Source organism: Choloepus didactylus, chromosome 1 (genome assembly GCF_015220235.1).
Source record: "Choloepus didactylus isolate mChoDid1 chromosome 1, mChoDid1.pri, whole genome shotgun sequence".
NCBI classification, from domain to species: domain Eukaryota; kingdom Metazoa; phylum Chordata; class Mammalia; order Pilosa; family Megalonychidae; genus Choloepus; species Choloepus didactylus.
In genome coordinates, this window is record NC_051307.1 from 146,362,426 (window position 1) to 146,375,493 (window position 13,068).

Here is a 13,068-nt window from a genome sequence, read left to right on the forward strand (position 1 = left end):
AACAAAGGGCTACACGTGAGGGAATGAAGGAAGAGTCAGGGCTGACAGGGAAATCCACTGTAGGGTTTATGAGGGTGTGGCACTGGTATCTGCACTATTTTATCTTCCCACCATAGGAATTCCAGAGAAAGAGCATGGCAGTGGCTGCCTCTTAAAGATCTGTATAGGGACTTTGGTTTGAAAACTTGTAGTCTGGGAATTCCTCTTAATTTTAAACAAAATCCCTTCTTTATGAATGTTTCTAGGAATAATTAATATGCCATTTATAATTGAGGTTTGCTGTTTGTATTCCTTTTCCAAAGATAAAGACTGACTCGTTTTCTATTTTGAGATACCTGTGAAAAAGTTTTAAATCAATTTATCTATTTTTCCTCTTCACTTAATTTACACCCCTCGCCCCATAACTCCTGAACTGGGTTGCAGTTTAAGTACTCTTTGTTATGTAAAGGAATATAAAATAGGATGAATTTTAAATTTATTTAAAGCTGATAGTAGTACCATGTGAGAAATATGTTTTTCATCCAGGAATATAATGTTAATGATGACTCTGTGAAAGTTGGAAGAAATAATACCAGTGAAAAAGCAGATGGACTAATTGAAGGTATTCTTTAATTTTGAATATAACCCAATATTTGTTTTAGATTTTTCGAGCCTAATTATGTACTCCCAGTTCTTGCTTTGTACTGTTGAAAAATTTAGGATCTCTCTTTTTAAAAATTCTTTTGTGGACTGGTAGTCAGGATAAGTTTGATTAAGGAAATATTTTAATTGGGTAGTATACAGTCAGAAAAGCTGGGGAAGAACATTCGTGGTTGAAAAAAAAATACTATGAAAGGGCATTAAAAAATGCATACCATGTTTTATTTTGGAATCTCACAGTTATTTGTGGTGTTTGTAATATAATTTGCATGGAAAGCAGCAAATAAAGCTAGAAAGATAGCTTAGAGCCTAATTCTAAAGTCAGAGGAAGAATGGAAAGAGATCTTTATTTTTAGCAGTTATATAACCACAAGATTAATTTCTGAAGATTGATTAGAGCAGAGAAAGATTGAAAATAATTTAATAGTAGGTAAAGAATTAGAAATAACTGCATGCTGTTATTTTGCTAAGTTTGAGAAAAGAGAGAAATACCCTAGTGGGGGGGTAGAGTTGATGGGTTTTGTTTTTGTTTTTCAAATTGTTTTTTGGTTGTAGGAAAGAATCCATGGATAGGAAGAGAATGTGATTACAATGGAGTGAATAATTGGTAGGCATGTGGGAGGAAATGGGATCAAAAGAATAGGTAGATGAGTTAGCATTAGAAAGGTGGAAGGGGACATCAGAGCAAGGAAACTACAGCTGAGAGAAAATAAAGATAAATGAGGCAATGAAAAGGGAAGAAAATTGGGATTTGTAAAAGATGGCATCTTATTTTCTTTGTGAAGTAGACAAAGTTATCTGCTGGTAGTGAAGAAGTTAGAATTCAGGCAGAGCACCCAGTACAGTGCTGATCATTCTGTTTAGTAGCTAGGGGGCTTGAACAATGAAAAGGTGAGAGTTGCTAAGTGACACAACATGATAGCTGATATCTGAAAATGTAAATTTGTAATACAAATCTGATTTGTGGTTCTGCTATTTTCTCCAGCAGTTCTCAGCAGCCTTGGTTGAGGCAGGAAATTCAGCCAACATGAGATTGGCTGGGTGTCTACAGGGGAAAGACTGGGTCACAAAAAATAAAGGTTACTTTTAGAGAGAAATGTGAGAAAATACTAGATTAGGAAGCAAGTAAAGATAGTAGCGTACTGATTCACTGGGAAGAACGGTAGACTTGAAAGGAATGAAGATTTTAAGGAAGTTGAACTATTGAGTTGTATAATCAAGGTTTTAAGAAGTACTGCTAGCCTAAGATAATTCATTCATACTGTGTATGATACCTGTCTTTTTCTTTGAAATAGAAGGATCTGGATGTAGCGAAGAACCCAGTATTTCAGATGTCAAAGAGAAGAATAAATACCCCGTGTTAGAATTTTCTAACTCCCGCCCCAAAAGGTGATCTGTACTATGGTTTGATTATATGTGATGTATTTAAACTTGTTCTCAGTTTTCTTGTACATAGGAGAGACAAAAGACTGTTACATCTCAGTTGCATAGTTCTTTCAAATACATTCTTTTATTTGAAACTGCCCAAATTACTGTGACTTAGGCAAGTAGGGCATTTTCATTTTGCAGTTGAAAAAAAGTTATATTGAGCTAAATATATCCGTGAATTGGTCATTCATATTTCCCCACTTTCATTCCTGTTTCTTCCTAGGAACTTAGATCTAGCTCCTTTTTTGTTGTTGGGATTTTAGAAGAGTTTTCTTTATGGATTTGAGGGAATGAAAACTGATGAATAGTTATTGGATGGCTCGACAAAAGCACTCTTTGCTCATCTCAGTTCTTTCTCGCTGCACCTTTAGTGGAAATAAGACATGATAAAGTTATTTGTGGAGGGTATTGTATTAATATAGACTAGAGAGAGATTTTGAATAAATACATAATACTTGAATCTGGGCCTTTGTTAGCTTTTATATACTTCCTTTACCCTTTGAAGTAGATCTAAATACTTTTTTTCTTTTTTTTTATTAGAGAAGTAGGTTTACAGAAAAAGCATATATAAAATACTGAGCTCCCGTATTCCACCCTGTTGTTAACACCTTGCATTAATTAGTGTGGTAGATTTGTTAAAATTGATGGAAGAACACTTTTTATTGCACTGTTAACTATAGTTCATGGCTTACATTAGGGTTTACTATTTGTGTTGTACACTGTCCTCATGACTTTTTTTTTAATTCATTTTTATTGAGATATATTCATATACCATGCAGTCATACAAAACAAAGCGTACATTCAGTTGTTTACAGTACCATTATATAGTTGTCCATTCATCTCCAAAATTAATTTATGACATTTTTCACACACAAAAAAATAATAATAAAAATTAAAGAGGAAAAGAACAATTAAAGTAAAAAAGAACACTGGGTGCCTTTTTTTTTTTTTCTTCCCCCAGTTTTCTACTCATCCATCCATAAACTAGACAAAGGAGAGTGTGTTCCATGTGGCTTTCCCAATCACATTGTCACCTCTCATAAGCTACATTTTTATACAGTCATCTTCAAGATTCATGGGTTCTGGGTTGTAGTTTGATAGTTTCAGATATTTGCTGCTAACGATTCCAATTCATTAGAACCTAAAAAGGATTGTCTATATTGTGCATAAGAGTGCCCACCAGAGTGACCTCTCGGCTCCTTTTGGAATCTCTCTGCCACTGAAGCTTATTACATTTCCTTTCACATCCCCCTTTTGGTCAAGAAGATGTTCTCCATCCCATGATGCCGGGTCTAGATTCCTCCCTGGGAGTCATATACCACGTTGCCAGGGAGATTCACTCCCCTGGGTGTCAGATCCCACTTTGGGAGGACCTCATGAGTTTTTAAAAATATTTTTATTCTGGTAATGTATACACAACCTAAAACTTCCTCCTTTAACCACATTCAAATATGTAATTCAGTACTGTTAATTATATTAAAAATATTGTGCTGCCATTACCATCATCCATTACCAAAACTCGCTCATCAATCCAAATAGGAACTCTGTACAATTTAAGCATTATCTCCCTATTCCCTACTCCCAGCCTGGCCCCTGGTAACTTACATTCTAGTTTCTGACTTAATAAGTTTGCTTGTTCTAATTATTTAATATCAGTAAGATCATATAGTATTTCTCCTTTTGTGTCTGGTTTATTTCACTTATCATGGTTTCTTCAAGCTTCATCCATGTTATCGCATGTTCCAGTCTTCATTCCTTTTTATGGCTGAATAATAATCTGTTATATATATGTACCACATTTTGTTTATCCATTGATTTGTTGGTTGATAGACACTTGGGTTGCTTCCATCTTTTGGCAGTTGTGAATAATGTCACTGAACATCAGTGTGCAAATATCTGTGAGCCCCTGCTTTCAGTTCTTTTAGGTATATACCTAGAAGTGGGTAAATACTGAGCTTTTGTTGCATTGTCCACCATTAGCATCTGCAGATGTGACTTCAAATCTGGATGAGCTATTTTACCAGCAGATATCTCAAAACTCCTGCTTCATTAATTGTTTTATCATTAATCCCATCTAAACTGAATACCAAATCCCAAGACTCATCAGTTTTCCTCTTACCTAGATCTTAAAACTTAGAATTCTGAAATGATCATAAACTGATGAACAGAGAATTGTTTGGAAGACCAGACTAGATTAAAGGACATAGAAGTAATACTGAAGACGTGGAAAAAACAAAGCAACAACCAACCCACATATTATAGTTAAAACACATATATTGACTGTGTAACAGTCACAATTTTAGGGGGTCTCACCTGTCCTTACATATTTTATCCTAAAGGTAAATTTTGTTTTTCTTATCATTTTCCAAATGAAGAAACTGAGGCATGGATGAATATTTAGGTGACTTGCCTAAAGTTACATGTAAATAAGTAACAGAATGGGGGTTTGAATCTCAGCAGTTTTGACTCCAGAGTCCATAGTGCTTAACCACTTAACTATTGTGCTATACTCTTACTCCACAACATTTTTGAAAATTTTCATTGTGAATGAATTGTGTTTGTGCCTTTTGACTGCTCGTTTCTTTATGTTAGAAGTGTTCTCTTTTATATGAACCAATTCTTGTGTATTCTAGTTTTAAGTAAATATTTGATTGGATTATCAAATATTGAACTCAGTATTGAAATGATTATCTTTTAGAATGATTTGATTTTTCCATTTTAGTTTAATAATAGTGTTGATATATTTTGTACAGTAAAATGAATCTGGTTATGAAAGCTGATTGCTTTTAGCATGTTTGACTTGCATTAATCAGAGTTCCCTTTTACTTGAAATATTTTGTAAGATTATCAGGGTTAAGACAAAAGCATTTGTATTGTATTTACTAAATACGTGTTTTTATATCCCATTTTGTTTTGGGTTGCTAAAAAAATTCATTATGTTTACTTAATTTTAGAAGAAAAACTGCTGTCCAGTACACTGAAAGCAGTGACTCAGAGGATTATGAAACAAGTGAATTGCCACGAAAAATGAAAGGTAATATGAAATGGAGTCTGATTTGTTATGTCCTGTATTCTAATCTAGAGTGACCATTTTTATGGTTATTTTGGTTTTGTTTTTAGGCAAACTGAAAAATGCTCAGTCAAAGACTTTAAACAGGGCAAAAGGTATGTGTATATATTGTCTCAATTCTGGTAGTCTACAATTAGAGATTGCTAAAGTAAAACCCTATTGATTTGTATCTTTCTAGGTTTGAATTCTTTAGTAATGGGTCTTAAACTTAGCTGATGTTTGCAGAAGGAACTTTTGAAACACCCATGGCTTACCAAGGGTGTCAAATGAATTACATGAATGAGGGAAATTGAATGAATGGTTTCAAATTGAAATCTAGGGATAATTTTTAAACCAACTTCAAAAGAGGCAAACCACAATATCTTCTGCCATTTACTAAATGACTTTAATAAAGCCATATTTGTTTATGTGTAAATAGTAATTATAAAAGTAGGTTGGGAGTACCTCATTGGCAATACTGTAATTGTTAATTTACAGTGTTTTATAGCATAAAAAAATCCTTATTTTTTTCCTTTATTTTTAAAATATGTGCTTTACTGTCTTCTAGTTCAAATCATATTTATTTATGTATTCCCAATTGGTTGAGAAATTGTATTGCATTTGTAAAAATAACTGATCACCACTGACTGATCTGAAAATTTGGCAGCCTCATCACCAGTAGTCAGAAATCTGCTTCTATGAAAAAATTCTCCTTTCATCTGGGAAGGAGAATTACTTGGCACATGGCTGTTCCTAGTTTCACTTGTCTTCTTCAAAAACAAGGGGCAGTCTGTCATAAATAGACTATATCACTTTTCTGAGCTGGGGAGGTGTGCTAGTGTGAGTTTTAAAATAGAGAGTGAGTAAAAGTTTTAAATAGAGAGTGAGTTTTAAAATAGAGAGTGAGTAAAGTTTTAAAGTTTTAAAATAGAGAGTGAGTAAGTAGTATTCGATTTCTCATCCTTAGAAAGTACCTGTACCGAAGTACAGGGGAGAATTATTTTTGCAGTATCTTAATGATTCTTTGGTTTTTCTTAGCAGGGTCTTCCAAGGTTAAAGAAGATGCAGAGTTTGCATGTGCACTTACTTCATCTATTCCTGTAACAAAAAAGAAAATGTTGAAAAAGGGTCAGTAAATCCATTTTTCTAGCTTTTGTTTTGTATGTTGTTTTTTCCAATTTTTCAGTGAAGAAAATTTATATTAAAAATGTTATAAAACCAAATTAAAGAAGTTTAGAAAACAGAGAAAAAAAAATCATACATGCCATAAAAAACAAAGCTGCATTTTGATGTGTTTTCCTCTTGGTGCCTTTTCCTATTCTGTTTTCTTTAATTAGGCCAAAAATATTGTTTTTTTTTATGTTCTGTTGAAGAAACAAAGTAATTTATGCCTGTTTTAAAGCTTAATCTAACTTAGATTAATTTAAATTATAAAGATATCTAATTATTGATATGATTAAATTTTATCTAAAAATGTTTGTGACCTTTATTATAATTTTGGTCATGGCATTCATCAGAAATCTTAGAGATTCTAAATATTTGAGATGAAAAGAGATTGAACTAGGGTCGGGAGTCCTGGGACAAGTTATACCTCTCTGTCTTGGTCTGCTCTGTTTGACGTGTTGGAGATACAGCAGAGAAAGTTCATATTTTCATGGAACTTATAATGATGGGGGAAACATACAATAATGCGTAGACACATAATTTTAAGTAATAAGTGCTGTGAAGAAAAGAAAGGAGGATAATGCAATAGTGACTGAAGGAGCCTATTTAAGAAGATGGTATTTGAACTAACACAGAATGATGAGAAAGAGCCAACTTTTGGTGTAAGAATCAGAGAAAATAAGAAATTGAAAATATAGGCGTATCAAATAGATTACTTTTGACACTAAGTTTAGAAGTTTTAAGAAATACGCATTGTTCAGTTAAGATACCATTCTTTTGCAAATACAAAGCACTGATAGATATGAGAACACTAAAAGTTATAGTTGTGTTAAAAACAAAATACACATCTGTGGAAGAAAAGTAGAATAGAAACAAAAATCGGTGAGTAGAAATGGAAGCCAGAGTTCTGCTGAGGTTTGTGGTATAGCTAGTGATTTCATAAAACACAAAAAGTCGTAAGAAAAATTCTACTACATTTAAAATTTCCATGCATCAAAAGGCACTATAAACAAAGTTTAAGCAACAAGGCTGAGGAAGATATTTGCAATAAGTGTAACTAGCAAAGGATTAGTATCTAGAATATGTAAAGAGCCAATCCTCTACAAACCAATTTTTAAAAGACAGCAGTTCAAGGAAAGAATACCCAAATGACCTAAAAACATAAGGAAAGTAGGCAGACTCAATCATTAGGGAATTGCAAATTGAAGAAATAAAGAGATACCATCTCACCTTATTGCATTTGCAAAAATTTAAACATCTAGTATTGCCAAGGATTGCCAGGTTATAGAGCAACAGGAACTCTCATGCACTGTGGATGGGAGTCAGTTACTCTGTGGAACAACTAGGCAAATATGATGAAACTGATGATACATCACCTAGAACCTCTGGATGGATATGTGCAAGGAGACATGAAAAAGTGGTTTTCATTGCAACATTATTTTAGTGAAATTTTGGAAATAATGTAAATACTGTCCAGTAGGGGAATGGAAAATAAATTATGGTCTGCTTATGAAGTGTAATGCTATGTATGTTAAAAGGAATACATTAGATCTACAAACATTAATAAGGATAAATCTCAGCATTGAGGGAAAAAAAGTTATACATAGATACAGTATGATGCTATTTTAGGTATCACATAAAATCACTTAAACGAACATGTTGTGTATGGTACAGTAGACATGTAAATCTATAAAAATGTAGACGAAGAACACACAGCTTCAATATGGTGATTAAACCTGGGGGAGGAGGCTATTTTGGTCAGGGAAGTATAAGGTATAAGGTATTTTTCACTGAAGCTGAATGTTCTGTTTTGAAAAGAGAAATCTGAAGTAAATACAGGAAAATGTTAAGATTTGTTTTATGTGAGTGGTGAGTACCCATGGATGTTCCTTATAGTGTGTTCTTCATTTTTTTGTTTGAAATAATTTATTATTAATTTAAAAGTTTTGCATTAAATATACATAATAGATGTGTTTCCAGAAAAATTGAAACCCATTTTTTCGTGATTTTTCCTTATGATTTTAGTAACACTCTCCCCTCTACCTCTTCTGTTTTGGGCTATTGAAGGAGATAACATTCACTATAAACATTTCAGACTGTAGGAAAAGGGTAGATCATTTATTATGGGGAGGTTATGAAGGCTTCCAGTTAGGTTTACCTCTTTGTTGAACTCCCTAAATGGTATTTAAAAATGTTTTATTGTACAGAATTTCTTACTCAACCAACAGTTTCAAAGCGGGGAGGTAAACTAATACTCTTTTGGGTCTCCTTGGTCAGGAATGATAGGGAGTAATTTCTGGTAATTCTGTTATTTCATTGGGAGCAGCTTCAATGATTGACAGGTCTCTATGCATTTTAATATAAATATTAGAACAGTAGATAACTGATTTCTTGGCAGATTTGTAACAATTTTACAGGTTATAGTACATGTTCCAAATTTTACAGATAATTTGTCTTTCTAGGAAAGGCTTAGATCTTGTAACTTGCTTAATAGACAGTTTATCATTTCATTTTTTTTCAAGAGAGAACAAGACATTCGTTAGTCTTACTCCTTTTGATTCTACCCAAATACAATGTTATTTTCTTCTTACATTAATTTAAACATTTTATGGAATCTTAAGTTTAATTTTATTTATAACTAAGAACCAACTTTACTTTTGGCAACCTTCAATTTTGTTTTTAAAATTGGTGTGAAAACAGAGTTTAAAAAATAGAAATTTGCATTTTAAGTTTACTAGGGAATATATTCCTTTGGACAAGGGATGCCAGCTCTAGAATTTATTTCATAATTTTTTATTGTAAATATGTTAGCTATCTATTGCTATGCAATAAACAATCCTAAAATTAGCAGTTTAAAATCACAGATGTTTATTATCTGACACATAGTTTATCAGGGTTAGGAGTCTGGGAGTGGTTTAGCTGTATGGTTATGGCTGGTGGTCTCTCATGAACTTGTAGTTGGGCTGTCAGTCAAGGCTGCAGTCATCTGAACAACTTGGAGGGGGGGGGTCCAATCCATGTTCACTCACATGGTTGTCAGCAGACCTTGGTTTCTTACTGTCTGTTGGCCAGATTTCCCAATTTCTCACTACACGTGCTCTTTCATCACTGTCTGAGTGTCTTCACAGCAGGGAACTAGCTTCCTCTAGAGCAAGTCATTAAAGAAAGGGAGAGACCAAGATGGAAATTTCATTCTTTTTTATCCCATTCTCAGAAGTGATACAACATTTCTGCTGTATCCTGTTGGTCAGATAGATCAACCCTGGTAGAGTGTGGGAGTGGCAGTGATGTGGAGCTATGAAGTGCAGATCAAAAGGGGTCTGGCAAATTCAGGAAACTGCATAAAACAAATGTTCAGCCTAATGAATAATTATCCAAAGCAGGAGACAGAACCTTGCCAAACACTCCAGAATTCTTCCTTGAGCCCCATTCCAATTGCAGTCCTCTACTTCTCTCTATAAATTCTCATTATCTGGATTTTTAATTGTTTAAAGTGGCAAGGTAAATCCAGTCCCTATTATTCCATCAGAACTAGAAATAGAAGTCCATCTGATTCATTTTAATTTTTCCTAATTTCTCTTTTCATAGAGGCAATTATTATCACATGTATCTGAGAAAACACACCCGAAGATTGTGTTAATAATTTGTTCTTTCAGGAGCATCTGCAGTGGATAGTTCAAAGAAAACTGATATTGAAGAGAAACCAAGAACAACACTGATCATCTGTCCACTTTCTGTGTTAAGCAACTGGATTGTAAGTCTTTAAAAGCCTTTAAAAATGTGACATAATTTATATTTGTCTCATAAAGTATAAGTATTCTGTTAAAGACTCATTCATGGGGAGAAATATACCTGGTGAACATTTTATATCCAAGTCCAAAAAATTGTTAGTGGAATGGGGTAATAGTTGCAGAATTGAAGTAATTTTTCTTGTGAAAATTCATAGAAGATAGAGTAAAAGAACATCATCAATTGCTATTGTAAGGTTGGTTTGTGTTTCTAAAAGCCTCTGCCTTTCCTGTGTGCTAGAGTGGGAAAGATAGTAATTTAAGGCTTCACCATATTTACATATTGTTGGAACTCCCTTTTCTAAGAACTTCATTAACAATAACTATTATTTTAATAATTGTAATGTTTAGTGTGCTCCTATGTGTTCGTTTTTCTCCTAAGCTCTTTTCATAGGTTTTGTAATTCAAATAATTATTATTCTCATTTTCCAGGTAACCAAATTGAAACACAGAGAGATTAAGTAACTTGCTTGAGGGCATTCAGCTAAAATGATGGAGCTCAAATATCCTCTCCAGCATTCTGATTCTATAGCCTATGCTTTTCAGGCTACCCACCAGAAAAATTTTGTTGTTGTTGTTCAAATTTCCTTTCTATTCTGAACCATTATTGGAATTAACCTTTTTATGTGTTATATATAAGGAGCAGCTTGGTTCTCTTTCCTTCACAGTTTGAACTTCAGGCTGCATGTTATAATGAAATAGTGACTCTTGGGGACACTTCTGAACATAAAGACCACAGGATGTGAACTTTATTTTTGCCACCTTTAATGTTTTTTTTTTTTTCTTTTTTTTTTATTAAATTCAGTTCTATTGAAATACATTCACACACCATACAATCATCCATGATATATAATCCACTGTCCACAGTATGATAACATAGTTATGTGTTCATCACCACAATCTGTCTCTGAACATTTTCCTTACATCAGAAAGAACCAGAACCAGAATAAAAAATAAAAGTGAAAAAAAAACACCCAAATCATCCCCCCATCCCACTCCATTTGTCCTTTAGTTTTTATCCCCATTCCTCCACTCATCCATACACCTTTAATGTTATTGGTATCTCTCCTGGCTTTCCCCTCTCGTCTCCGAGGATGAAGAGTTCCTACTCTTTGTAAAGCCAATACCTTTACTTATATAATGGATTCATCTCCTCTCGCTTTTGTTTTTTAATCTGTTATTTTTTTCTCTTACCTGTTTGTTTAGTCTTTCCTCATTGGTTCTTTTGTGAAACATACTCAGGTCTTTTTCATTTTAAAATACTTTCTCTTGATTGTGTTTCACCTTTAAGTTGCTGCTCTGTCTGCTTTCCTTTGCTGTCATACTTCTTGGAAGACTAATTTCTACTTTGTGTGTTTACTTCCTCGACACATAGTAAGTAACTCCTTAACTCGTAATCAGACTTTTGCACCAACACTAAATTGTACTGTGAAAAGATTTCTAGTATTGTCTAGTTGTCAAATTCAGTGACCCCTTTCATTTCTTCACTTTTCTGGAGCCTTGGCTTTCATGACATGACTCTTACCTTTTTATTATGAATTTATGCTTTATTTATTTAAGAAAGAAGGCATACCAAAGTTTTTTTGATTTAGTGTGTCATATTTTCCTCTTAGTTGTCTCTTGCCCCCTCCCCTTTTTGTTTTTTACATTCTCACCAAACCATACTCTACTTTGATATATGGTCCATCGTGGGAAAGGTAGCATGTGGGCACTTGAATGGCAGTTTCAGCGCGAGACTTAGAGGTATTAATGGAGATATTTGTTCCATTTTAAGGCAACCCATTAATTCAGTTTTCCGTCATATAATTATTGGATTCTCTCTCCTTTCCTTCTCCACCTGATTTCTTGAAAAAAACATTTCTGCTTTTTCATCTTTACTTTTTTATGTTTCATTCTCTTCTCAGTCCCACATCAAGCTGGTTTTTTTTTCTCCCACCTTCTATTGAAATGCCCTTTGCAAAGGCTTTCGCTGACCTCCTTATTGCCATGTCCAGTGATTGCCCCTTTTCTTTTCCTCTGCCCTGAGTTTCTCTTTTATTAATCTTTCTGTTATGTTTTATTTTGTAAGCCATTTCTGAACTATTTTGTAGAGATGGAATGGACATAAATTATAAATTAAAAGTCATTCTTTTCCTTCTTGAAACTTTGACCTCCTTTGGCCCCCAGGCCATAATATTTCTTTGTTACTCTTTCTTTCCAGTGTTTTTCAGCCCCTTTTTTCTCCCTCGGTTCCCATTGGGCCTGCCTTTTTTTTTTTTTTTCCTCCTCCTTAAGGCAGCATGGTTTTTTTTTTTTTAACTATTTATGAAAAATTTTAATAATTCCTCCGTTTCCTCCTCAAGACTCAAGAATTACCAAGAGTTGCCACATTGGCTTTATTCCCCTTCCATTTTTTTTCTTTGCTGGAATATGTTTAATCAAATCTAGACATCACGTCATTTCTCCCAATAGAAGCATATGCCAGCATTTTAAATATTGGTTATTCATAGGCTATCTTGACCTTCTTTTCTCATTGTACATCCTCTTAGGAAATTTTATTCATTACTATGAATGGTCATACTGACTGCTTATGACTTTAAAATCCAAGTCTATTTAGACTTCTCACTTGTACTATAGGCCAATATTTACATTTTCATGGTAGATTACTCCAGTCATATATTTTGCAGTGACCCAAAGTTTAAAATGTCTAAAATAATAACTTTCTTACTTGTATACCTGCTTCCCCCTTCTTTTTGAAACTTACCCTATGTCTTTATCACAGATTTCTTCTAGGCACTCATTTGAATATCGATGGCTTCTTTGCCATATATTTAATGTGTCCCAAAGTCCTATCAGTCCTTTCTTCTTAGTATCTTTCTTTCACACCTGTCCTTTCCTGCTTGTGCCATCAGGTTTAGCGCTGCTTTATCATTTCTCACCTGATTGTTTCTCTGCTGTGTCTCTCGGGTATCTTCTCTCTCATCATGATATTATTTTTCCTGCTCAAAATCTCCCAGATCT

General features: G+C 33.8%; 1 protein-coding gene across 4 annotated transcripts in view; it reads left to right on the top strand.

Moving 5' to 3' along the window:
- Positions 1 to 13,068, top strand: part of HLTF (helicase like transcription factor) — a 75,212-nt gene that overhangs the window by 19,836 nt on the left and 42,308 nt on the right. For 2 of the 4 annotated variants that reach the window (XM_037842971.1, XM_037842994.1), the window contains exons 9-14: positions 526 to 601; positions 1,935 to 2,028; positions 5,022 to 5,101; positions 5,188 to 5,232; positions 6,155 to 6,244; positions 9,937 to 10,034. In XM_037842971.1, coding sequence (XP_037698899.1) covers positions 526 to 601; positions 1,935 to 2,028; positions 5,022 to 5,101; positions 5,188 to 5,232; positions 6,155 to 6,244; positions 9,937 to 10,034 — 483 coding nt within the window. The remainder of the gene's footprint in view (positions 1 to 525; positions 602 to 1,934; positions 2,029 to 5,021; positions 5,102 to 5,187; positions 5,233 to 6,154; positions 6,245 to 9,936; positions 10,035 to 13,068) is intronic. The other 2 variants (XM_037842978.1, XM_037842986.1) reach the window with 2 other exon arrangements.